The sequence below is a fragment of the Stegastes partitus genome, unplaced genomic scaffold (assembly GCF_000690725.1).
Source record: "Stegastes partitus isolate 25-593 unplaced genomic scaffold, Stegastes_partitus-1.0.2 Scaffold1784, whole genome shotgun sequence".
NCBI lineage: Eukaryota > Metazoa > Chordata > Actinopteri > Pomacentridae > Stegastes > Stegastes partitus.
This window is the reverse complement of record NW_007579515.1, coordinates 72,934-99,857: the sequence shown is the minus strand read 5'-3', so window position 1 is coordinate 99,857 and position 26,924 is coordinate 72,934. Positions and strand designations below refer to the sequence as shown.

At 40.5% G+C, this 26,924-nt stretch overlaps 3 protein-coding genes across 4 annotated transcripts; 2 read left to right on the top strand and 1 right to left on the bottom strand.

The window, feature by feature from the left end:
* Window positions 1–176: 176 nt before the first annotated feature.
* Window positions 177–4,777, bottom strand: LOC103372592 (zinc finger protein 2 homolog). The gene is made up of 8 exons (XM_008302274.1): window positions 4,687–4,777; window positions 4,247–4,449; window positions 2,981–3,091; window positions 2,705–2,800; window positions 2,466–2,576; window positions 2,100–2,214; window positions 1,676–1,885; window positions 177–1,587 (listed from the first exon to the last, which is right to left on the bottom strand). Exons 1-8 carry the CDS (start codon window positions 4,703–4,705, stop codon window positions 554–556), a joined length of 1,899 nt encoding a protein of 632 aa, XP_008300496.1. The 5' UTR covers window positions 4,706–4,777; the 3' UTR covers window positions 177–553.
* Window positions 4,778–6,669: 1,892 nt separating this feature from the next.
* tspan33a (tetraspanin 33a) lies at window positions 6,670–12,227 on the top strand. Of its 2 annotated transcripts, none has more exons than XM_008302275.1 (8): window positions 6,670–6,965; window positions 8,635–8,692; window positions 8,917–9,044; window positions 9,379–9,453; window positions 10,032–10,127; window positions 10,467–10,595; window positions 10,685–10,846; window positions 10,951–12,227. In XM_008302275.1, exons 1-8 carry the CDS (start codon window positions 6,879–6,881, stop codon window positions 11,050–11,052), a joined length of 837 nt encoding a protein of 278 aa, XP_008300497.1. In that variant the 5' UTR covers window positions 6,670–6,878; the 3' UTR covers window positions 11,053–12,227. The 2 variants fall into 2 exon arrangements, with proteins under 2 accessions (XP_008300497.1, XP_008300498.1); XM_008302276.1 differs by lacking the exon at window positions 6,670–6,965 and adding an exon at window positions 7,800–8,556.
* Window positions 12,228–15,329: 3,102 nt separating this feature from the next.
* On the top strand, window positions 15,330–25,109 carry smo (smoothened, frizzled class receptor). Its single transcript, XM_008302273.1, has 12 exons — window positions 15,330–15,895; window positions 17,167–17,366; window positions 17,632–17,841; window positions 17,930–18,102; window positions 18,188–18,407; window positions 18,493–18,616; window positions 18,719–18,811; window positions 19,912–20,020; window positions 20,385–20,570; window positions 21,354–21,502; window positions 22,051–22,185; window positions 22,565–25,109. The coding sequence occupies exons 1-12, from the start codon at window positions 15,634–15,636 to the stop codon at window positions 23,176–23,178; spliced, it is 2,475 nt and encodes an 824-aa protein (XP_008300495.1). The 5' UTR covers window positions 15,330–15,633; the 3' UTR covers window positions 23,179–25,109.
* The last annotated feature ends 1,815 nt before the right edge of the window (window positions 25,110–26,924 follow it).

Here is a 26,924-nt window from a genome sequence, read left to right as displayed (position 1 = left end):
AAAGGTCACGCTGCACGGGGAGAACATGCAAACTCCACGTAGGAAAATCCCAGGTGTCCTCACCGGGACACAAACCCGTGACCTTCTTGCTGCAAGGCAACAGTGCTAACCACCGCTCCACCTTGCAGCCCTATTCTAAACATGAACATTTTAAATAATCCACATTAACGCTGACAGATTTTTCATACCTTAACTGTCTTGTTCATGCTCACAGCTTTTCTAATTAATGCAACAACAGTTATGATTGTCGGATGAATTTAGAGAGCAAAATATGAGGAAATATCATGGGATGCAAAATAGGAGCATAAAACAGGAAACAAAATGAGTGTTGGTGACTTTAAACTGCTGCTAAAATGCATGATTAAGAAAAACGTTTCTGCATATAAAGAAGAACCCAAAGCATGTTTTACAAATATTAATAAATCAACTTTACATGGGGAACATTTTCAAGTATTTTCTGAGCACTGAAGATGTCTGAATACAAAGGCAGTTCAATTTCCACAAGTACTAAACTTTGTGAGGCATTATTTATGACTAAACTCTAACTTCTGACTCATTTCGTTTCTTGCTTATGAGTTGCCTGATGTCTTTTCAGATTCCCCTGCTGGGAGAATTCTCTGTCACAGTTCGGACACTTGAACGGTTTCACCCCGTTGTGGCTGAGTGTGTGTCTCTTCAGACAGTTCAGTGTGAGGAAGCGTTTCGGACACTCTGAGCAGAGATACGGTCGTTCTCCTGTGTGAGAACGCGTGTGGACGTTTAGGTGGCTCTTGCTGGAGAATCCCTTCCCGCAGTGGACGCAGGTGTACGGTGTCTCCCCCGTGTGAGTCCGATTGTGCAGCAGCAGCTCCCCTGAAGACAAAAACGACTTCCCGCAGGTGGTGCACAGGTAATTCTTCTCCCCTCGGTGCATCTGCATGTGTCTCGTAATGCCGGCTTTGCTGAAGCGTTTCCCGCAGATGTTGCACAAGTTGGCAGGACCGTCGTGCAGGCGTTCGTGCTGCTTGAGTGAATAATTACACAGGAATCCCTTGTTGCACTGCTTGCAGGTGAATATCCGTCCTCTCTTGTGAAGTCTCTGGTGCTGATAATACCCCGATGGGCTGGTGAATCCCTTCTCACACTGGCTGCAGCGATACCGGAAGTTGTGGAGCCTCATGTGAGTCTTCAGTTGATTAGGATGTTCAAAGACCTTGTCGCACGTCGAGCATTTTGTTTCTTCCTCTGTGAAGTTTTTGTTCACAGGTCGTGTGCTCAGAAACCTTTTGTCTTCCCCCGTCGGTTCTTTCCGTCTCTGTCGTTCCTTGTTTTCCAAGTTGTCCTTCTTCTGCTTACGTTCCCTCTTTTTGTCAACACTGTCTTTCTGTTTGCATTTCCTCTGTTTCTCGGAGTTTCCTTCTACTTTTGTTTTTTTAGCATTCAGGTCTTGACTTTTCTGCACCGTCTTTCTTACGGCTTTTTTCACACATTTCTTTTTCTGAATGGGAGCCGTTATGTGGTGCTCACTCTGAATGTGCTCTTGGACTTTCCTCTTTATGCGGTGTGTGAATGAACACTGAGGGCAGATGAACAAACGAGGTAGAGGACCTGAAAACAGCACAAAGCACAGCAAGTCAGTGAAGTAAGACTGACTGATTTGGGACTAATTCTTGTCTGCGAGAGATTTTTGTCTGACCTGATTTCTTTTTTGGCAGCCAACCGTCCGCGGTGACATCTGAGCTTTGACTCGAGTCTTCTTCTAAATCCTCCAATGCCAGCTGTCCTTCCTCGTCATCATACTCATCATCGTCCTCGTCACTGTACGTCTCAGTGAATCGCTCCACTCCAGTCTGAGAAGGGAGGGCCAGTGTGGACAAAATGACATCCTCCTCACTGCTTGACCAATCTGTAACATAATTAAATAAAATAGCTTTAACATTTTACTCATTAGACAGTCTTACTGACTTATTGAATGAAAGATTTGAATAATCACAGGACATGAGGCAAGCTTTCATGTCTAACTTTATTCTTTTAAACAAATACATAAAAAAACACAGCCCATCCTGTATCCTCAGTAAGAATTTTTCATTCATTTAAACAAAGTACAAGTGACTTCTCACCTGAGCTGAGCGTGCCCAGCTGTCTGTGATGAAGCAGCAGAGACTTCAGGGCAACGGGTTCAGACAGATGTTGTCCCAAATCCTCTGAAACAGATTCAGTGAGCCAAGCTGTCGTCTGAGAGGAAAGACCACAGAAATGCAGGTTAGTAAATGAAACACACCTAAAGGCCTCGAGGCTGCAGCACAAAGGACATTTTTTTGATCTTGTGGAGCCAAAATTATCTTTGTTTTACATGTGAAAGACAAATGAAGAATTTTCACAGCAAAAATCATGCAAAATATTAAATAACTTTCATTAGTTATTTAATTTGTAAGGTATTATACTCAAAAACAGTTCAATCTACAGATGTGGACCTGCTTCAGTACCTGTTGCAGGTCCGGTATCGGCAGCAGCTGTTCCAGTCTGGACAGGAACACAGACACAAGCTGCTGGATCTTCTGGTTGTAGGCAGAGCCGTAGTTTGCAGGAAAAACCTCCTACAGACACATTCCAGAGCATCAGAGTGAAATTATCAGCACAGGCTGTTGTGATATTTTTCTTTTGTCATAATGAAATTCATCCACTTGCGCCTTAAAACACGTGAAATTGTCACAAACAGACTCACTTGGAAAAAGATCTCCTTTTCAAGTGGAACATTCAAAATGTTCTGAACCAGGCTGGCAAAGTTGCTGTAAGAGTTCTTCAGTATATCAGCGCCGGCCTGTCAAGAAGTGGACACAATAAAGTTGAAAAACTACTAACTACTTTGCATTTCAATGTTATGTGCGTGTCTATTACTGATCTTCTTTAAGACATCTATTTTTTAAAAAGTCACATTAGTTGGATATAGATTCTTTAGTTTTGTGGATGAAGCAGCTCTAACTCGTCCATACAAACCCACCATCTGATCACTGGAGCTCAGTTCAGCGCTGCAGGTGTGGATTTTATCGAGGTGGCTCTGGATGGTCTGCAGGTTGGCGACTCCATCGCCACGACAAAGCTCCAGAACCAGCTGCAGCAGGAAAAAGGTGGGAAACAGGTGAGTCAAAACAACACGACGCAGAACGGAAAAAGATGGATTTCCACTATGAGCAAAAACATTTGATTTGAACACGTAACAGAACACACCAAAATGATATAACTAATGCAGCTACAGGGAGGAATAATTATCCTCGTGTTTCACCCAACCCAACGTGCTTCAAATGCAAAAACAAATGCAGTGGCAATGTATAGAAATGTTCAGATTGAAAGCACTTAAAGGTTCCTCCATCTGACCTACAGTGGTTAAAATAAGCGACTAGCTACAACACCAAGAGCTGCTTGAAGTAAGATTGTGCTCATCAACCAGAAAAATGTTTTCTAAAGGGTAAAATATATTATCAGAATTATCTTTCCATTGATGTAACAAAATTAAATTTGCAATATCAGTATTTTCTACTTGTGCAAGAATCTGTGCAATATCATTATTTTTCACATCCAAATGAATCTGAGCAAAAAACTTTCACATGGAGAAGAATCTGTAAAATATTAACAGTTATGTATAATTTGTGTTTATTTACATTTTTGCTGATGTTCCCTACACACTGCACTGCCCTCTTCTCTGCTGTGGGATTAATAGAGACTAACTTAAAGGCACCTATTTCTTCTACCAGAAACTTCTCAAATCTAAAAACATGATCTCTTTTGTAGTAGGGCTACAACTAACGACTGTCAGTTAATTTGTCGATGATATTATTGTTTGATTGATTAGCTGTCTGGTCTATAAAATGTCAAACAACTGTGAAAAATCTTGCTATGTTTCCTAAAGCCACAGATAATGTCTTCAAATGTCTTGTTTTATCCACAACTTGAAGATGTTAATTTTACTGTCATAAAGACGTAAAGAAAACAGACGATAATCAAATTAACTTATCTGGAAACTGACTTTTCTTCCTGAAGAAATTACTCAAACACATTACTTGATTATCAAAACTGTCGCCTGGTAATTAAATAGCAGACAGCTAATTGATTAATCAATTAATTGTTGCAGTTTTATGCTGGCAGATAAAAGCAAGGTGAAGAAGCAATAAAAATAGATTTCTTCTTTGTGGAGCAACAGAAATGCAAAGGACAATGACTGTACCATCATATTTCGTAAGTCTGACTAAGAGAAAGAGTAATATCGCACCCTGGCTCTCAGGCCCAGGACGAGCTGAGCCTTCTGACTGGGATTCAGCAGCTCAGGAACCATCTCAGTGACCAGACTGATGAAGTCCACCAGCTTGTCATACTGCATCACACTGTGCTGCTGCACCACCTGCCACATGAAGGCGGACAGGAGCCTCACCGGAGGGACGAGCAGCTGTAAGGAGGCTGGAGGAAGAGCAGAGCCTGTATAAAAAAATAATAATAATAAATAAAAACACAGTGGAGACAAGCAGGTAAAGTTAGTTTTACCAACAGAGGCTCAAATAGACTTTAACATCCGCCTTTTCTTCAACTTCACCTCCCAGCACAGAGCGTTAGCTAACGTTAGCTTCACATCCCAGGTGTTTTAATTACTGTATCATTAGCTCAGGGAGGTGGCTACTGTTATGAACACACAGATAAATAAACAGTCGTTCAAACCTTTGCTCTTCCACGCCATTTTCCGAGTTTAAAAACGTCTTAACAGCGAAATAAATCCCACTTCTGTTTTCATGTTATCAAGCAGAGGAACTACTTCCGGGATAAACGGATGTTGTGAAAATGTGGCGCCGTGTGCTTCTCCTTCGAAATAAAAGCTCGGTTCAGTTTTTAGACACAGGAAATAAATGTTACCGTGACAAAAAATACGCGAAAAAACATAATTAGAGAAATGGAGAAGAAATAAGTTATGTGCAAATAAGTGGTTCGGTGTGCATACTGGGAAATAACACATATGGTTAACTTTTGTTACTAATTATACATTTAAAAAAAATAGAGCAAAACAAAATTAGTAAAATAAATAAATCCTATATTTAAGCTTTAATTTTCTAAAATAGCTTTACTGTAATCTGTGTTAATAGTTGTCCCCACTGAAGGAACAGCTCAGTAAGGACGTTATTCGTGATAGGGTTTTTTTTTTTTTCTTGTTTATTTTCGTTTTTTAACAGTTGATGAAAGTCAGACACTGTAATGTCCTCCTCCAAAATGTAAATACAAAGGATGTTGAAGTATTTAAAGGAAAGTTAAACCAGGAAGACTATTAGCATCTCATGAATTATTAGTCAGAAGCATTAGGTCTACTGTTCTTTTCCCAGATTACTCAATTCCATCGTGGAAGTTTTCCATTAACTACAGCTTTACAGGTCCTGCTACAGCTCATGTTGACTCACCGTCTTGTCACATCTTAGACACTTTACAGCAAATAAGTGGTCATTATGAACAGGTTTTACATATCTGACTGCTGCGGGGGAAAAAAGTGGGATGTTTTAGCAGTATAATACACATTTTTAATAAATGTTGCTTCCTGAAGCAAATCCATCCAGGTTTCAGTAAACTGAAGTTTTAGTATTCCACCACAGCAAAGAAGCTACTGTGGGTCGGATTCACTGTGGATCTTCCATGCTTGGGTTTTAACTATGGCAGTTAAGTCTTCGATGGATCTGTAGCCCTTCTCCCCTTTGGGCCACACTGAGGACACCACATTTAAGTTCCTCCATGTAGTTTTACTGTAGGTAACCCATGTGGTGGTGTGGGCTTCCCACTGGGTGCCCAAAGGCCTGAGGCTCAACCTGACATACTTCGGTGCAACATCAGGTCATTTGAACCCACCTAGAACATTTAAATGCTCTGTCAGATATACTTTTTTCTGCATTAAAAAGAATGTGTGCATATTAGTATTTTTAATGTCATTATTTTTCAACTCATGGAAGAAACACATTGTATGTGTTACACATTAACACATATTTATCCTGTGTGATATTATTGTTGTTCACATTGAAAGGAATCTGTGCAAAATCTGAGTTTCTACATGTTGAAGAATCTGTACAATATCAGCAGTATTTACACTTCCTGTTTATTTTTTTAGCTGATTTCCCCTTTTTTGTACTACCCAATTTTCTTTCTAATTTACCTTATTTTTCTTATCTTATCTTATCTTATCTTATCTTATCTTATCTTATCTTAAATGTGAGACCATTCCAGTAGGCATGAGTGTCCCTTGTGGGTAACTCCAATTGGGTCCAATTTTCAGATTCAGTGTTGGGACTTTAACAATTGTGTGCTGCGACTTCTAAGGCCAAACACTTTGTGTTTACTTATTTAAACTGAAGTGAAACTAATGTAAAAATTCCCCTTAACAAAGTGAATGCAAGAAAAAAAGTACCAAAAACGCTGTCATGATGGTGCAGCCATGACAAAAGAGGAACTTATACAAAGTTCATTAGATGGACAGTGTAACAACAAATTAAATCGGCAGCCTGTATGTCTCAAATAGATTGTTAATATTGAAATACTCAAATCTTTTGCCTAATTATCATTAAAAAATAAAAAACAAAAAAATCAGTCCTGGGGTTGTGTGAAGTTGAGGAGCTCCTGCTGTGCTGCAGGTTGCATCATATGATCACCGGTTGAACGTTGACACCCAGCTTCTACACACCCAAACAGAGTCGGGCACGGGCAGAGCTGCAGGACTTCCTCACCGCTTCTGTAGGTTCACACCTGACAGGAAAAAACCGCTGCTGCTCGTCACCACCAACATGCTGAATAGTCTTTTCTTTGACTTTCGGAATCGCGTTTCTTCAGCTTGTTGCTCTTCGGTGCGCAAACTTGGATGAGACGCGCTGCTGTTTGGCGCAATGGCAGACAGACGCAGAGGAGAGGACTTCACGTTTGTCAGCCCAGTTGTGAAGTACCTGCTGTTCATATTTAACTTTATATTCTGGGTGAGTGATCGTGCTTTTATGAACACATTATTGGCTGATTAAGATCAAACTTTCTACTCAGGTTAATCATTACAAAGCTGGAGTTACTCACATTAAAGTACATTTTAACTGCAAATTAACACTTTAAAGACATTTTTCTTCTGATCTGAGACATTCCAGCCATGTCAGACTTCTATTTCTTACTTGTTTGTTTAGTTTGCAGCACCCCCTGCTTTGTTTGACTTAGTTGTTATTTAACTTCACTTGAGTGAAACTGGTTTCAGGAAACAAGAGAAAGGAAGTTAACATGCACCTAAACCAGGTGTGCAGTCATTTAAATTGCAAATCAGGAATGTTTTATCAGATCATTTTACAGTTTTGAGCCCAGCAAAAGGCACAAACACACTGTTGTCATATCAGTAACGAACCAACAGCAGGTTGTGGTTGGTTTCGAGCACCACACACGGCCTTTACACACTGTTTTCTCTCCTGAGAACACACAACTTGCCAAGAAACACCACTTTCCATTAATTCGTGTGCTGAAGAGGCCGTGTGAGGGAGATAAAAGTGTCTCCTCAGGCAGATTTCCTCACGCTTCCACAATGAGATGTTAATAATTGTGCAGCTTTTAGAATTTGAATGACAAACCAGGTTAACAGCAAAGCTCAGCGGTGGGGTGGCAGTGTCAGCTGACTGCAACATAAGGAGATTTCTTACAGCATTTTTAGAGCTGATCTGTTGCTGCAGACTGAAGATTATTATTTTTTCCTGTGTGGTTGAGTTTCAACTTCCTGTAAACAAGATCGGAGAGTTGTTTTTTTGTCTAGGTGTGCTTCTTTACATTATAAAATCTCACATGGGATAATTCTCGGACAGGTTTTCTTCATCCATTTATTTGCAGAAATGTCTTTTAAACAAGACCTGTGTGAGTGGGTGAGTGTGTTTCAGCCATGTACAAACAGGTGAAGGCTGTGTAAAAACTTGAAACTCTTCATTGTGGAATGTGTTGTTGTCATTTCTGTTGCCTCAGGCTACCATAGGCTCTGTGTAGGACACACCAAAAAAATCAGTTTGTTGCTCTTTTCCATTCTGGAATATGTAGAGCATTCAGTCCTGTTTGTGTGATAATCCAGGTGAGTCACGCCTGGTGATTATTAACCACTCAGTTTTAGATGAAACTCCTACAAAAAAATAGCTTTAATTTTCTGCTTCAGGTGTCACGTCTGGTTTATTCACTGTGAAACTAAACCTCGACAAAAAAAAAGACAAATCTTAGCTCTGCCCTCCCGCCTCACGAACTGTCTGTGGTAACTGGATCCGCTGCTTTCAGGGTGGGAAGAGTATTTCTGAGGGCTCTCTATTATTCTATTGAGACCGGGAGAGGAGTGCTGAGTGAAAAGGGGCTTTATTATTTAAGGGAAGGGCGCACATTGCTGTCAGGTTGATTTATTCAAATGGAAGCAGGAGTGGATGGAGGAACTTTCTAATCTAAATTACTGACTCCTAATGAAGAATGTTGTGGTTCTTCCATTTAACTCTGAGTGCATTTTTTGGAAAATTTTTCTATCCATGACTCATGTAGCCCCACATATTATTGTAATCAGGAGTTCTGGTGAGTGGTGCCACTCCCTGGACAAGTAGGAACACAGAAGTAGTGGTTTTTCACCTTGTCTCTCCACATCCTCCTCAGATAATCTCACTGGTGATGGTGTTGATCGGCGTGTACGCTCGCACGATGAAACATGCAGGTAAGTGGTCCTCGTGTTTACTGTGACGGTGGGAGGCTGGTCACATGTCAGGACAGTCAGTTTGCTTCAGGCTCTTTCACAAGGAAGATTTTGTAAATGTGTTTGTAATATGATAATCAAGAAAAGATGCTTGAAACCAGAATTCCAGCATTTTCTTCCCAGAGGAGTAACATTGCCAAATCTTTGCCCGTTCCCATCAGCCTCTCTGTTCTTCTCTGCTTCAGAAGCAGCTCTGGCATGTCTGTCGGTGGACCCCGCTATAATGCTGATGGTCGTGGGGGTCCTCATGTTCGTCATCACCTTCTGCGGCTGCGTTGGCTCCTTACGAGAAAACATCTGCCTCCTGCAGACAGTAAGCAGCCTTCAATGTGTAGCAGGCTTTTATTTAATGCAGACATGTGCTTTATTTCATGTTTATACCCAAAGAACCAGATTATTTCTACAGTATTTGCTACATGTATGTAGAATATTATGCTAATATTTACATTTTGTGCAAATTTTAAACCTCAAAAGCAGCAACATATGACCATATGTAGTGCAAAACTCGTATTCTTAGTCCTAGTTTAGTTGCTCTTAGGTGTCTTGACTTTCCTGCAGATTTTCTCCCAGTGAGGTAACAACTGAGTCTTCATGGTGAAACATTAATTCAACCTTGTTGTAACCATCACTCCCTTCTCTCCTCCCAGTTCTGTGTCTGCCTCACAGTGATCTTCATCCTGCAGCTGGTTGCCGGCGTCCTCGGCTTCGTCTTTTCAGATAAGGTGATCAAAGAAATATGAGAACTTTTCTCTTCAGCTATGTGTTCATGATGGTTGTTTTAAAATGTGTTTTTTAGGGTTTTTTTTCCAAATTACCACTTTACTTAAAGCTTTAAAAAGTGTGTAAATACAAGCAGAGTGTGAGGTTGCTCATATTATATGTAATGGCTGCTATGCTTTTTTGTTTTGGTTTCTTTTTCTTATCATTTGTATTGATATTGTTTTGTTCCTTAAGGTGCAATATAAAACACATGTGATAAGAATATATATATCAATACCAATAATCTGTTAGAGGGTGAATAATATTAATTTTGCCTGAAAAAAGTCTTTAAATTAGTTTATACATTCTTTCTTTAGATTTTGCTGAATTTGATTATGAAAAAGAACAAAACAGCGCCCTCTGCTGCACTTTGTCCATAACTGCTACAAAATTTGAATAAACTCTCAATACAACAGCAAAGTTTGCTCACAAACAGGGTTGTTCAATATCATTTTGTTTGCTTGAAGGGGTAAATTTGGAACTTAGGAATCTTATTATGTGTTTGTTATATACATAACTACTTTTTACATTTTATTTCAAGGCACGAAACAAAGTGACTGAGATGATCAACAAAGCCATCGTCCACTACAGAGATGACATCGATCTGCAAAACCTTATTGACTTTGGTCAGAAAGAGGTAAATATTAAGTCCAAATGCAGCCTTTTTGTCATATTGTTTTCATTATAAATACCAGAACAATAGCAGCCTGAACTTTTGCACCATAGACTATGTAATTTTGCACATTTTCAGATGAATAATTTACACATTTCTGCACACTGCAAATATTTTTTTTTGCTTTATATGAGTTATAATCCCCTGGATCTGCTACACTTGCTGTTTATTTGACTTGTAACACTTGCTTTTAAAATCTTTTGTCTTTGTTCCACCAAAATATCTCATCAAATTCCTCATATGTGAAAACCTACTTGCCGATGAAACTGATTCTGATTCTCCTCATCTCTTCCATCTGTCCAGTTTGGCTGCTGTGGTGGCGTCACCTACACCGACTGGTCCCAGAACATGTACTTCAACTGCAAGGACAACAACCCCAGCAGAGAGCGCTGTTCTGTTCCTTTTTCCTGTTGCATCATGTCCAAAGACAAGGTTTCCTTCTTTTTGACAACATTTTGCGTGTGTGTTTTTTTTTTTGCCATGTTGTCATGTGTTTTACTTGTATATGTCCATGCTTGCAGATGGTGATCAACACCATGTGTGGTCAGGGGATGCAGGAACTGGAGTACGTCCAAGCTGGAAACCACATCCACACCAACGGCTGCATAGACAAACTCGTCAACTGGATCCACAGCAACCTGTTCTTACTGGGAGGCATTGCACTGGGACTGGCAATACCACAGGTAGGACATGATGGATACCACACACACACACACATGTTGGAAACCAACCACTGCTGCCAGATGTTGAGCCTTCTGTTGTGTTTTTTTTTTCTTCTCCTCCGCAGCTGGTTGGCATCCTCTTGTCTCAGATTCTAATAAACCAGATTAAAGACCAGATCGAGCTGCAGAACTACAATCAAAAGCACCGTTCTGACCTGTGGAGCTGATCCAGGAGAGACCGGACCAAGATTGTTGGACTACATGGTTGGAAAAGCTCATTAACAGAGCGAATAAGGTGTTTTCAAATACTTGACTTGGACGTGAACCACGCAAAGGACACAGATGGAGAAATAGAACTCTGCTGCCGCCTGCTGGACGTGGACTGTGCTTGCATTTACTTCCCAACCAGGTGCACAGAGGCTGAACTGGATGGTGCTCAGGATAATATTACATGTTACTGAAGAGCTGCGGTCAATATCGTGTACAATAAATCATTTTTTAAAATCATTTATTTGTTGTCAAAGATGCCAGCAGTGGAAAATGTCTCATAGTTGTAGTTTGTTTAGCTTGAATCCTACTACAAATGGTTACTAACTGAAAAGGGAACTGCATTTCTGAACCTATATTTTGTAGACTTTTATATAAAAATAAAACAAAAAACCCAGACAGAATGGTTTCTGTATGCTCAGTAATGACGCTTTTATATTTTGTGGAATTCACTGTATTTAACATGTTGTTTCTATTCATGGTTTGCAAATGTGCATCCTACAATGTGTACATGTTTAGCTTTGTGGCGCACACAGGCCACTTTGTGTGTATTTACCTACAGCTTGTGTTACCTCTTTACCCGTTACAAAGTAGAATAATCTTTTAACTTCAACTAAACATGCTTCATTGTGCAAACAAACACATGTTTACGCCGTCGCTCTGACCTTTCATCTCATTGTGGCCGTGTCTTGCTCGTCTTGCCAAGACCTCACACTGCACATGATGTCAGTGCCTCCTTTCATTTCAGCCAGCTGACTGCCTGCATGGCTGCAGAGGGTGGACTTGTTGCTGCGCTGCCATCACAAATAAATGTTTGCCAAACCGCATCGGCCCTGCGCTCGGTTCGTATTCTGTACATGTGTTGGTGGCTGATAGGATTTAAATCCCGTAAGCGTCATCTGAATCCATCCACTTCTTGCTCTCTTGTGTAACAAGTTTTTAACTAAAGCACAGAAGAAGCGGTGACTCCCGGTCAGCAACAGGCCAAGTTTATATTTTGTGGTTTATCACTGAGCAGACAGTGGCTGTTCTCTAACTGAGGAAAAAAGATTTAGTAGGCACAATAAATAATCTCACCCTCTCTCCTTGTCTTGATGGAGTCGGAATTAAAGCTTTATTTGCTCTGATGGCAAAATTTGAGGATGTTTTTGTGTCCACTTGAACGCACTATCACAATGTAGTAATTTGACATAAACCTTGTGTTTCTGCGAACTGGACGAGCTGTCGTTCAAACTGGATCTCTCGCCCAAAGTCTAACATAACTGTGAAGCAGCGAAAACCAACACAACCTCTCATCTCCTCCCTGTTTCTCTGCCCGGCGAATGAAAACCTCGAGTTGTGAGACATTCTCAGCCTGAAACCTGACGCCTGTAATCTTCGGGAGCAGAAACAGTCCTGTATGTGTAACGGCCTTTGACGCAAGTCCCCAATCTAAACATGACATTTCTACGTTAGCTTACAGCTCCACCAACGCCCCCGTCACCGAGATTATAGCAGAACTGACTGGATCTCAGTTTGGATGACACAAATGACTGAAAGCACTTTGGTTTTTTTTTCCCCAACAGGTTTGACATGTAGTTTGGTAGAAGAAAGTGGTGAAAAAGTGACAGTGTGTGGTTCTGCAGGAGTGTCTCGTTGTAGTGAGTGTGATTGGGTTCGTGCATGATTGCGTTGGAGTGAGTGTGTGTGTTGCCCTGAGCAGCTCCGGGCCTCTGTGTGTGGTCTCTGGGTGTCTGCCTCTGACTCACTCAGGCAGCCATGTTACTGTGGGTTTTAAGGAGGCCCAGACACACACACACACACACACACACACACACACACAGCACAGAGCTCAGTTAACCCAGTTTTACTCTCAGAACACCGGCGGAGAAACAAAGGATCAGCAGCCATGCAAATACCACAAGTGCACTTTCCAATTAATGCAATGACAACAACACCACCGTGGTTTAGATTTGACCTGTTGGAAATGTGTTTGTACTGGTACCCCTGCATCTTCAAAATCAAAACAGCTTAAAAATTATGAAGCTTTGTGTTTCATTTCTATGATTATTTTTCCTTTTCTGCAGCAGCTTTGTGCAGCCACCTTAACCAGAAGAGAGGAAGCTCAGGCCATTACGAGCGTCCCAGAGGAGAGTCATTTTAAGTGGTTTTGAGTTATTAACTGGATCCCTCACCGCCTCTCTCACACAAATACTCGCATACTGCCGCGCAACAATCAAAAACTTCATGTAAATTCCAAATAGACGAGCACTGACAAAGAATTTCTGATTGTAATCATCTTTAGGGGAATTTCCCAACGATAAACAGTGTTAAAGTGGATTCAGATGTTGTTTTAAACATTTCACATTTGTTTGATTATATCTCTGCTGTATAGTATTTTCACTATAGACTAAATATTTTGAATGCCTGGGTGACGGCTACATTCTGGTCGGGGGAGACGGTGAACTAAATGTACTCTCCTCCATAAACCTTTGTACACAAACTGTCCCCAGAAACACAAATGTGAAGTTTGTGCCTGTTGTCTGGGAGCCTCAAGGTCTTATTTTATGATGTTGTGCTATTATTGCAAAACATGTATACATTATGTTTACATTTCCTACATATGTTTAAGCATATTACACTTTGTATTTAATGACAATTATATTAAAGTTTTTGGACTTTTTACTATTTCTGTGGTGCTTTTTTAAAACTATTTAAGCGTTCTACAAAAAGGAGCAATGATAAAACATTTAAAAAGACATTAAAACATTAAAAAATGAAATCACAAAAAAGATTAGAAGTTACTTGTTCTATGGTGTTGGGGTGAAAATAGTGAAAGCACAGTTTCTCCTTTTGTTCTAAATCTGGACTGTGGACTTTTTAACAGCAACTGATTTTTGGATTTCTGGAATTAATTTGCACATGAAAAGTTTTACAAATTAATTCTATTGTATAGTCTACAATATATAGTATAATATTGTTATTACATTAATAGTCTCATATTATATTATCATAAATTGCTATATAATTAATATATTTGTAATATATACATTATAGATTTTTAAAAAGATTTCATTTTATTTATTTGTATATATCATAATATATGTAACAGTTCATGTAAAAACTACATATGGTTGTATGTGAAGAATATATTATCATTGTTGTTATTATTATTATTATTATTATTATTATTATTATTTATTTGTGTTATTTATAGAGCACTTTTTGAAATCCAGGTTACAGTTAGGTTTAGATTAGCTTTAGGTTAGGTTTAGGTCAGGTTTCAGAATTTAAAAGACGAATAAAAACACAACATGTTGAATAGAAACCAGCAACTGTTAAAGAGGTAGAAACATTATTGAAAGACATGAAGGACAATTAAGAGGAGAAAAAATAAAATAAAATCAGGAAAGGGTCTCCAATAAAAGTATGTTTTAAGACAGGACTTATAATGTATATTATTAGTGTTTTATTCTTCCAAATATCTCTGTTTCCATTCGTCTTTATCTAATTCAATGATAGCGACCAAGAATTCTTCTTAATTAAAAGCATATCAGCAACTGACATGAGTTCTGAGATACTAGTTTAAGTACAAATACAGTTTACCTTTTGTTTTTATACATATTTTGGGGAGATCAGGGGGGTCTCAGAAGGTTTGAGGAGCACCCCAGGGTCCTTGAGCTTCTCAAAAACACCACTGAGAACATGCAGCATCACATCACACTGTGGTGGCATGATTCAGCACAAACTACCAAAAAAAAAGAAAAGCTCCTCACATGAGAGCAAAACCTGTCAGATGGGGGGTCTGTGTTGTTTTGAGGTGGGGGTCCTGGAGGATGAGGAGCTGAGGAGAAGGCCCTGCCATAAGGCACATTCTTCCACTTGCAGAGGGGGGATGGGAAGGGAGGTTTTGTTGCCCTGGCTCTCCCCCACCATGTGCATACCAGAGACAAAAAACAAGCAGAACCGAGGAGCAACACAACAGCAAAAACTCTCATCACACACGAGCGCAGGAGGAGAATCACCTCCTGGGACACGGATACCGGATCATTTATCATCTTATTTTTCTGCCAGTATGAGAAAAGGGGGCTTTGGAGAAGGGGTGGTGCATGTGAGCTAGAGATCCTATTACAGAGATCCAGACTTTTTTTTTTTTCATGGCAAGTTTTTTTTTTTGGAAGGTGGGGGGAGGGCGAAATCTGCAACTTTCTCGCTTATTCCCTGTGTTTTACGCGCAGCCAAATGAATACTTTGTGCGAGTTTTTTAATTGATCGTCCGCTTTTTCTCGCCTCGGGGGGCAGTTTTTGGGACGTTTTACTGGATAATGAAGGAATTCAAGAGGATCCAGCAGGGATCGGACGAGAAGTGCAGAGTGAAAAAAGTTTGGGAGGAAACTTTGGAGCAGCTTTTCTTCGCCATGTCGCGTTTGGAAACTTCAATCTCATGAAGAAAACCTCATCCGCTGCTTTCTCAGGAAGCTGGATTACTGAAGAATTCAAAGTGATCAGTTCTTTTTCTTGTATTTTTACTGCACGGTTGAATCTCTTCCCCCCTCCACAAGATGTCTTCCCAGGCTCGGAGCCCCATTGTTGGCTTCTGCGGGATGCTTTGCGTCTTGGCTGCCTGGCTGCCAGGCTCCGGGGCAGTGTTGTCTCCAAACGGGACCATATTTGAGGATAAATGCAAGAAAACCTCCACTTGTGAGGTTCTGAAATACAACACATGTCTGGGATCGCCTTTGCCATATACTCATACTTCTCTGGTCCTGGCTGAGGACTCCAGCACCCAAGAAGAAGCTTTTGAGAAGTTGACCATGTGGTCTGGTAAGATTTAGTGGAATCAGGAAAAGACTTGAAGATGTTGTTTCTCACTGTCTCACCTGTAACTGATCATCCTGTGGTCTGATTACATGAGAAAACGTGAGAATCATTTATTACAGGGGGTTAAAAGTCATGCACTGCAGAATTACTATGAAGATATGCAGGATTTACATATTTAGGAAGTGATACAAGCAGAAATAAATCAATTATTGATTAGCAAAAACACATTGGAATTAGTGTTTCAATCTTGTAGATAAAGTCAGTATCAGAAAACAGTGTGTTTTATGCATTAAATATCAGCATGAACAGGCTTTTATTTTGTAGTTGCAACTTAAAAATTCGATTCATATCGGAATGAATCGATTAATCTCATAAATTGCTGTTTTTATGACTGCACAGACGCACTGAATGTTAGTTGTGAGTAGTTTTATTGTGATGATAGGTGAGTTAGTTAGCATTATAATGGCCTGATGAGAAGAAGTCTCAAGTACTCGGGGGAGCAGAGATTGGAGGAGAAGCCAAGTGTTAAAACCCATTAAAAGGCAACAAAAGGGATCATTGGAAGGTGCTGCAGAGGAAACAGTTGATGATAAAAGGGGTTTAGATATTCTACAAGAAGACTCTCACATCCATAAGAGCTTGGTAATGAGGCGTCCGTCCCTGATGTGACTCACGGCTCTTCAAGATTCGATCTTTCGGATGGAAAAATAGCCGATTTGTGCTTTTGGTTTTAACAGATTGCTGCCAGGAAAACATAGTTACACCTACGTGAAATGTCCTGGTGCATCACAACTGGAATCCTCGGGAATGCTACGATCATATCCAAACATTTCACTTATCTTCGCTTTATCAGGACTGCTATAAACCTTCTCTTTGTATTGAAGTACAAGTTGTTTCTGTATCAATTCATGTTTTTCTTTATCAGTCTGTGTATAATTTGTAGTCCTAGTTCTCTGTGTGATGTCTTCAGGTTGCTTCTGCTGTCTAACATGTGAGCAGGTGGTTCGAGTTGTTTCATGATGAGTTGCCTTTTCATTTCTGTTGATTGATCGCACACACACACAAATACATAATGTGAATAAAAATAGTCACCGTCAGTCATAAATAAACGGATCTATGACCGCATCCCTGCCATAACCTCCTTTAAGCCTAAACCTCCACTTCCAGGTTGTACAAATTACTGTATATATATTTGACATATCCTCTCATGATGTGATTCCTGCTTTACATTTCTCTTGTCTAACGTGAATTTTTCTACTGTTTGTATGTCCTAGGTTTGCGGAACGCTCCTCGCTGTTGGTCGGTCATCCAGCCTTTGCTCTGTGCCGTCTACATGCCCAAATGCGAGAACGGCCGAGTGGAGCTGCCCAGCCAGAGCCTGTGTCTGGCGACGCGTCGGCCGTGCAGCATCGTGGATCGGGACCGAGGCTGGCCCACCTTCCTCACATGTGACAAATTCCCTGTGGGCTGCGCGGTATGTTTCACTGTTATGTCATGATACTGATTCCTGAGGACGAAAGTCTCTTTTCTTTTCCTGCTTCCAGCAAGGTCAGAGGTCAGAGTCAGCTAGAGAGCATTCAGGAACAGAAACAGTAAATGAATAGATTCCAGATGAGTCTGATGGTAAAAGTACCAAACATTGAAGTAGTGTTTGGGTGTAAAACCTGCTGGGTAGGCTATGGAAGTGAACATAGCCTGAGATATCACTCAAACGCTCCCTTTGCATCCTTCTCGTGCAGAACGAGGTGCAGAAACTGAAGTTCAACACATCGGGTCAGTGTGAAGCCCCCCTGGTGAAGACCGACATTCAGTCCAGCTGGTACAAGGACGTGGAGGGCTGCGGCATCCAGTGCGACAACCCTCTGTTCACCGAGGAGGAGCACAATGACATGCACGCCTACATCGCCTACTTCGGCACCATCACCCTCCTCTGCACCTTCTTCACACTGGTGAGACATTAAAGCAACAGCCAGAGTTCTATTTGTTGAGCTTAACTTCTTCTGTTCCATTTTATTAACTGGATTTCTTGTTTTTCAGGCCACGTTTCTCGCTGACTGGAAAAACTCCAACCGCTACCCGGCCGTCATCCTCTTCTACATCAACGCCTGCTTCTTTGTAGGAAGTATCGGCTGGCTGGCCCAGTTCCTGGACGGAGCGCGCAAGGAGATTGTGTGCAAGAGCGACAACACAATGCGACTCGGGGAGCCGTCGTAAGTGTGACATTTTTTTTTCAAAATAAAAGCATAACCAAAAATGATTTGCAATCAAAATAATCTCTGAAAAATTCCTCCCCAGGTCTTCAGAAACACTCTCATGTGTCACGATCTTCATCATCGTCTACTACTCCCTGATGTCGGGCGTGATTTGGTTCGTGATGCTCACGTATGCCTGGCACACGTCCTTCAAAGCCCTGGGAACAACTCACCAGCCGCTGTCCGGTCGAACCTCCTACTTCCACATGGTCACCTGGTCCGTCCCCTTCGTCCTCACTGTGGCCATCCTGGCTATCGCTGAGGTGCGTATGACGACAAAAAATGTCATCATGACTGGTCACGCTGTCACTTTTCTCACATTTTGCGTCCATGCCTGTTTATCCAAAGGTGGACGGAGACTCGGTGAGCGGCATCTGCTTTGTCGGCTACAGATACTACAGATACCGCGCCGGCTTTGTGCTGGCGCCCATCGGCGTGGTGCTTGTCGTCGGCGGCTACTTCCTCATTCGGGGTGAGTTCACACATGTGGAGCATGGTCTAGTAATGTTTCATCTTTAAGCTCAAATTTAAACTCTTACATCAAACATGTGCTCATTTACTCTCTTTTTTTTAGGTGTCATGACGTTATTTTCCATCAAGAGTAACCACCCAGGACTGTTGAGCGAGAAAGCAGCCAGTAAAATCAATGAGACCATGCTGAGACTTGGTAAGTTCTGCTGTTTATTAGCATGTTTTTACAACATCAAGGCCAAATCATCCTCATTAGAGCTGAAACCTGCATAACTGACAGTTGATTTAAATCCCAAAAATGAATTGCTGTGTATCAAAGCAACATATTTTGATTTGGTTTCATGGAAATAATCCATTCCTGCCTTAAAATGACTTCATCTTACTTCTGCTCAAACACTGATGACACAATAGCAATTTGGAATATCGGCATAATTCAGCAGTACATGTTTGAAACTGTACTTGAAGAAGAATAATGATACAGAAAGCCACAATTTGAAAGTATTGGTTCCTTATTTTTGTTTTGTATGAAACCCCACACTTCTGATTTCATGTTTTAGAGATTGTCAAACTGTAGTTTCAAACTTAGCCATGACTGCTTGCTTTGCTCATAACATGTCTTCCAGCATGTAAAAAAAAAACAAACAAAAAAAAACACCCCATGTGAACAAGATCAAAAACTTTGGTGCATCACTGAGCAGACTGATGGAATATAAATGCTTTCATGGCACAGAATGAGTTTTATCAATCTGAATTAATACAATTGGGTAATTTCTGTAAGGAAAAACAGAAAGAATGTATTATTTTACAGTAATTTCACTCACGATTCGTCTTCCTTTCTCACTTTCTTTTCCTATTTTGTATGAACTGTATTGGGAGAAAAGTGAAACATCAAAGCAGCCTTCATTTAAAGAATATATTGAGGTGGAGCTCTAATTTATAATATAGTTGAGCAAAAATGAAGATGTGGGCATACTAAAGATGCTTAAAAATGTTAACATTACTAAAATACTGAAGGCATGAAGAAAAAAAATAGAACATTTAAGATGTGAGACACCTAAATCAAGAACATCTGGAAGCGTCACAGGATGAAACTGAAAACCAGAGTTGCCCGAAGGATAAAAATGAGGCGAGCTTTAGTTTGCTCTGCGTGCTGTTCAAGGCTGCAGGTGAACAGTGAGTGAAGCTGTTTCTTTTTTTTTTAACAAGTCAGTAAAAACAGCAAGAACCTGAAATGTGATCCATTCATTTGTACGATGGAAAGGCAGCAGCGTGTGTAACTTGTTTCTGTTTCTTAAGGTATATTTGGATTCCTCGCTTTTGGCTTCGTGTTCATCACCTTCGGCTGCCACTTCTATGACTTCTTCAACCAGGAGGAATGGGAGAAGAGCTTCAGAGAATACGTGCTGTAAGTTTCTTAGACGCTTCTTGCACAGTAAGGTTTTTACACCTGCCTCCTTGCTCCAGAGCTACTTCATAACTCAACACTCACATTCCAGCCACCTCTTTAGGTTCGCTCTTTGCATCCGATCACACACAGAAATCCACAAACTGATGCTGCCGAGACACCAGACCGCAGTGAATGTGGCCCTATTTCCCCACAGTGTTGACACTGGCTGGACTGGAATTAATTTCGCCTCAAAAATGTAAACCGCTCTCTCCCTCCCTGACATGTCAAAGACCTTCTTATTCGCCAGCTTCTTGAATGAACCTCAGTGGCTATAAGGTGCTGGAGGCGCATGCGGCCCCATCATGTGTGGTGTTTCCAACAGGTGTGAAGCCAACGTGACCATCGCCTCTCAGACCAACAAGCCGATCCCAGAGTGCACCATTAAGAACCGTCCCAGCCTGATGGTGGAGAAGATCAACCTGTTCTCCATGTTCGGGACGGGAATCGCCATGAGCACCTGGGTCTGGACCAAAGCCACCATCCTCATCTGGAAACGCACCTGGTGCAAGTAAGATCAAGTGAAAGTGTAATGTAGCAATCACAATAGCAGTTTTCTAGGGACTGCTATTTTAAAAACTGTGCCAGATGTTATTGTTTCTGCCTTTTAAATATTCTTTTCCAAACTCTTTAGTGGTTTTTCTCATTTCCTGTGTGTGTTTCTGTGCAGCCAGACATGTTTCTTGACTGACTGACACTAAAAATTGTGGATTCTACCCATATAATTTAAAAGCACATACATTTAATCCTGCTTTGTGTCCCCTGTGTGTCTGAATTTATGTTTGTTTTGTGCACAAGGGATTGCTGTGACTTGCATTTCACTCAGTAATTAATCCACTGGGAATTATTGTTTTCAGTTTGGACTTTCTCACCAGCGTTGTGGGATTTCAGCATCTTGTCCAAAGTCACATGACAGCAGCTGTGTGATCTGTCGCATACCTGTCTAAGAACTAGGTCCCAGTCTGTTGTTTTTAGTGGATCAGGGCTGAATATAGTCACAAAAATCCCAAATGTTTGTTTTCAAAAGCATTTGCTTAACTTCGATCATTCAGTAACGCTCATCTCATCTTAGACTAAGACTGACTTTATTAATCCCCAGAGGGAAATTCAGTTGTTGCATGAATATTCAACAAAGGGGGTAAACAAAGCAAAAAGACAACACAGAATATTAGGGTAGGGTATAAAATGAAGGTACAATAAAATAAGATTATAATATCGAAAGAAAAGTCAACAAAATTTACAAGCAGCCGCTCGTTCTCTGCCTTTAAACCTAACTTCTGCTGGTTTTCTCCAGGCTCATCGGCCGCAGCGACAACGAACCGAAGAGGATCAAGAAGAGCAAGATGATCGCCAAGGCTTTTGCGCTCAGGAAGGAGCTCCACAAGGACCCGGAGAAGGAGCTGTCCTTCAGCATGCACACTGTGTCCCACGATGGGCCAGTGGGTGAGTGTTCCAGTGAAGCCATTAGACAGAATTATGAGTAAACGGATCATATCTGAGAAGTTAGAGTGCATTTTCACACAGAGAACACTTCCACCTTGTGGTGAATAACTGAAACTACAAGGAGTCTTATTTAGATTGTGTATGTTTGAAAAAAGTTGTGCGAGAGTTATCGTGCTCAGACTAGATGTAAGTGATGAAATAGTTTATTTGTAGTTTGGCAGCTTTTTAAGTTTTATTGTGTTCAGCAGCAGAATGTCAGAAAGCAGTGATGTCATCCTTTACCCTTTTTTGTAGACCGCTCTGTACTATTTTTTATTAGCTGTGCTTTTTCATGCCTTAGAGGCCACATGCTCAGAGACAACGGTGTCTTTTTTCTGTAGTTAAGCCGTGAATGACTTGTGTAAACTGTGAGGCTGCTGTGGCTGCCATGTTTGTTTATCGTGCAGTAATTCAGGGCTATTGAGGGGAGCCAGTCGGGACCGTGTTGTGTGTGAAGCTGTCCCTCCAAATGACGGATGTGTGTGTGGTTTGTCTTTTGTCTCTCATAGCTGGAATCAATTTTGACCTGAATGAGCCGTCCAATGACATGTCGTCAGCTTGGGCGCAGCACGTGACCAAGATGGTGGCCAGAAGAGGCGCCATCCTGCCTCAGGACATTTCTGTTACTCCCACTGGTACACCAGGTGAGATGTGGAGGCCGTGACTCTGATCGTACACCACACACACACAAACAGTTTCCACCCACAGGCCATCATTCCGATAAATCATTCAATAACAGCTCGCTCTAAATCTCAACCCTTATATTGCATTATCGTCCACCTACTGCTTGTATAAGTGCTGACATTAATTTGGTATTTACTGCATTTTGCACTAAACTTTCTCAAACCTCATATTTAAACATGCTTTTTTCCCCACATATTTACAGTTGTACATAGTAGTTTAACACCTTTGCCCTTTTGCAGAGGTAATATGGGAGCAAAGAACAACATAAATCCCTTGTATGCCTTGCTGTTACTGTTCTTCCTTCTTAAAAAGGATTATATATCTTGTTTTTTTTCACAGTGCCACCTCCAGAGGAGAGGAACAGGCTGTGGATGGTGGAGGCCGAGATTTCGCCAGAGATGATAAAGAGGAAAAAGAAGAAGAAGAAGAGGAAGAAGGAGGTGCGTCCGGTCGAGGAGGTGGTGGACCACCAGGCGTATCGTCAGCGGGAGTTTGGGCGCAGCTCAGTGCCCCGACTACCCAAGCTGCCCTGCCACCCGAGCCTGGTGGCCAACCTGCGGGAACAGCAGAGGCAGCAGCAGCAGAAGATGGAGGAGGAAGTCCTGCCGGGGTCGTACCCCGACTACCAGCCGTCACACCGTCTGTCCTGTGAGGAGAGGTGTCCCTACCTGCAATATCAGAGCAGCCGGAGCGACTACGGCCGCAGCCTGCTGTCCAACCCACTGACCCTCAACGATTGTCCAGAGGATCTGGGCCTCGGGCCACGCTGCCCCCCACAAACCTCCAACTGGCAGCCCAGCTACCCCGAAGAGATGGACCTGCCCGATGGGATATCAGAGAGAATGGCCCACGTGGCTCGGGTACCAGCAGGACGCAGAGCTGGCTACGGACCCATCCACTCCAGGACCAATTTAATGGAGGCGGAGCTCATGGACGCTGACTCTGACTTCTAAAATCAAAGCTCCGATATTCTGCTTTGTGGTAGACACACAGTAAGCTAGAAAAAAGTGCTGGATACTTTCACAGATTCTTACTAAGGTGCACCGAATTCCCAACGACCAGTGGTCAAGATGGAAAAAAGCTGGTCAGTCTATAATTTCTTTATATTTTTATCATGTTTTTTTTTTTTGTTTGTTTTGTTGTTTTTTTTAGAAAAGTGAAAGGGATAAAATTTAAAAAAATATGTTGTGAATAAGTTAATGAAAAAATATTTTTTATACTTTATTTGTGTCCAATACATTTTCAAAGGCAACTCCACGATGACAAAACAATTAAGGCAGCTAAACTGTGCATGGCTTGAAACAACACAGATCTCTTTATCCTGAAACTCATTCAGTTCATCAGCTGGTGTCTGTTCAACCTGCTGGTTACACCATTAAAGTGTGCGACACAGTGGGATTCAGTGTTATTGGTGCCCGTCAAGGATGAGTTGCTAATTGATCCAATCAGCTTGTTCCTGGGATAATCAGAAATGATTTCGATTAAGACGACTCTAGAAAACCGTTTTAGAGTCGATCATATTATTGGATTGATTCTGGGTTAAAAATTCTGATTTCTACAGAATACAGTATAAGACAAAAAGCTGTAGGCTTCCTGCAAATACTGTTGATCCCAAGCCTTGTCTTGTATTATATTTTAATGTTTTTAAGACTCCAGCTTTGTCTTCTCACTGCTATATAGTCACTAATTACTTGTGTTCATGTACAGTTAACTTGAGGTACTAACCGTTATCTCCCTCATCCTTTTAATACTAATATCACATACTGGCCGAACTTTAAACACTTGGTTTTAAACAGAAGCGCTGCAGTACTAAAAGCCCAATAAAGTTTATTTTGTCACACAGTTTTAAGTCGAACACATCGTGACTCCACGTCTAAACAGAATTAGCCAAATTATCGTTGTCCTTTCTTTAATTTTTTGACATCCTAAAATACCTGTTAAGTAGTTACTGAGCTAAAAATACATACTAAATATTTGTATACGCTCTGTTGCCTGGTGCAATAATTCAACCCTTTGTTTATTTTTTGTTTGGAGGAAAACTTATTGCAGTCACACTGCATCGGACTGAATGGAATGGCCATGTTTTTCTTAATGAATTCTCCTTGTACATTTCAACTTTCCTCCCTTGTACATTTTTTTTAAAGGTTATTTTTTTACATCTGTATTTCTACTTTTGTTTATCTGTTGTATATATTCAGTTTGAACTGTTCTTGTGTGTTTCCTCTTTGGTGCAGTTTGGATTTTCTGCACCACAGTCGGCTTGTTTTTTGGATTTTTTTTTTTTTTTTTTCCCGACATCTTTTTTTTTTTTCATCTGAAAATGCTGATATTTGTCAGTCTCTCTCTTTTTTTAAATGTGTGTACTGTATATATGCTATTCATAGATTTCTCAATATGGTTATTATTTGTACAAAGTTATAATTCTTCTGCTAAGATAATAAATACAAAGGGAAGAGTCAACTGTTCTATAAAAAAAACAAAAAAAAAACTGCCACCGTTTTTAGTGCTGTAACCAAACTGTCACCTGGTGTCGTCATGTCAGTTTACACTCGCTGTGGATAAATGATGCTGAAGTGAACTGTGCTAAATGGCTTCTTTGCCGAATATTAGTATTTCATGTGAGATGAGTAAAAGAGAGAATTATTTATGTTCCTGTTGGTTACCACACTGCTATCTGTTCAACAATGTGGACAGTTTGGTGACAGAAATCCAATATCTGATGTCAACCTAAAAAGTTCAAGGATTTATTAAAATATTAAATGAAGATTACTTTTGAAATGTTTATGTCTTTAAAAAAAGCAATTTGTGTTCGAACGCTGTCAAAAGATTTACTGTTGCTTTTTGTGTTTAGTCTCCCAACTGTGTAAAAAAAAAGAAAAAGAAACATTTACTGTCACCTTTTCTGTGCAGCTGTACTTTTTTTTGTTTTTATATGTAAATAAAAGTAATCCTATGGCTTTCTGTGATTGTTCTGCCATGTTGTCACACTGTAATATCCAAATTCATCCACAGAGGGAAAGATGGACAGAAAAAACAACCAGTAGAGATGAAATTTGAAGACTAAATATACTTATGTTTTATGCTATGACTGGTGCAAACACATAACATTTCACAAAAACTTGATATATTGTATATTGGAAAACTACCCTAAAACACTGGAGAAAAATAAGTGTCATGTTAGGCGTAGATTTTATCTGAACATTGGAACCAAAAATCCACAAATTTGTACTTTTTCTGCATCAATGTATTGCAGAAAGTCTTAATTTATGTAAAGGAAACGACTAAATTCAGGCACTAGACAACAAATAAATGTGTTATTTAGTGTCTATATATATAGAGAGAGACAGAATTTCCTTTTCCACCGAAGATTTAGTGGTTGTAGGAGCTCATAATTAATATTTTGGGAGTTAAAAACATAATGATGAAGATAAAAGACGTGCCATGGTCTTAGGCATTGAAATGGCATTTCATTTTTATGCTGATGACACGCTGCTGTACATAGATCCTGGTATGCTGAGTTCTCTAAATGGCTGCCTTTCCGATACCAAAAACTTCATTGAATTGAATTCAGATCAAACAGATTTCTTGATCGTCGCACATGGCCAAACAGATTCTGACATCAGCTGCTTCTCTCTTGGATCGTGTTCAGCCTGTAGTAAAGAATCTCAGAGTTCAGCAGTAGTTTAAGTTTTGGGCAACACGTCACAAAACTTGTGCAACCGTGTTTTTATCATCTTAGAGTATCTTCAAAATCTGGTCTATGCTAACTTTCAAAGACAGTGAGACCATTTTAAACACTGGATTACTGTAACAGCCTTTTAACCTGCCTAAACCAGAAATCTATTGATCAACTCCAGATGCAAAAGAACTCATTTGCCAGGATATTAACCAGAACCACGAAAGCACATCAGTTCTGTCTTGTTACACTGACTCCCAGTATGTTTTAGGAGACATTTTAAGATTTTGCTGATTACTTTTAAGACCCTCTCTCTCTCTCTCTCTCTCTCTCTCTCTCTCTAGCATATTTCCGACAACTTAACACCATACACCAGTATACACCCTGAGATCTTTGGACAGAGATCTCATGTCTGTTCCAGGAGGCCGGGTAAATGATCTACTTGGGAAAATCCCTCCAACTGATGTCTTTTAATATGAATTTAATCTTAAGATCCAGGAGCACAGTCACACCTCTAACTACCTGGCAGGCCTACTTATACCTGGGTAACTTTGACCCTGCCTGCTCCACATATAGTCATCACTTTTTCTCTTCCTCTTCTTCTCTCCTCTCTCTAGACACTGTTGGGGTTTATTAAAACTGAGATGAAGCCTCCACACTTACATCCTATTTGGTCATCCACATCATCATCCAACACTACCTTTATTTATCTTTATTTTTTTAACATTCTTTTTTCTTTAATAAATCTCTTGCTTGTGAATCACTTCTTAAAACATACTTTTATTGGAGAGCCTTTTAAAAAAAAAAAATTCTTATAATATTTGAACCCTTTTATTATCATGTTGTTTTTTAGCTGTCTCTCTTTGTGCTCTATTTTATTTTGCGGCCTTGTGAAGCACTTTTCAACCTGGATTTTAAAAGTTCTCCATAAATAATAATTATTGTTGTTGTGTCCCCTTCGTCCCTCCCACCCATATCCCCTCCTCCCCCTCCTCTGTCTGCTGCAGACTTCATAAAGTCGAG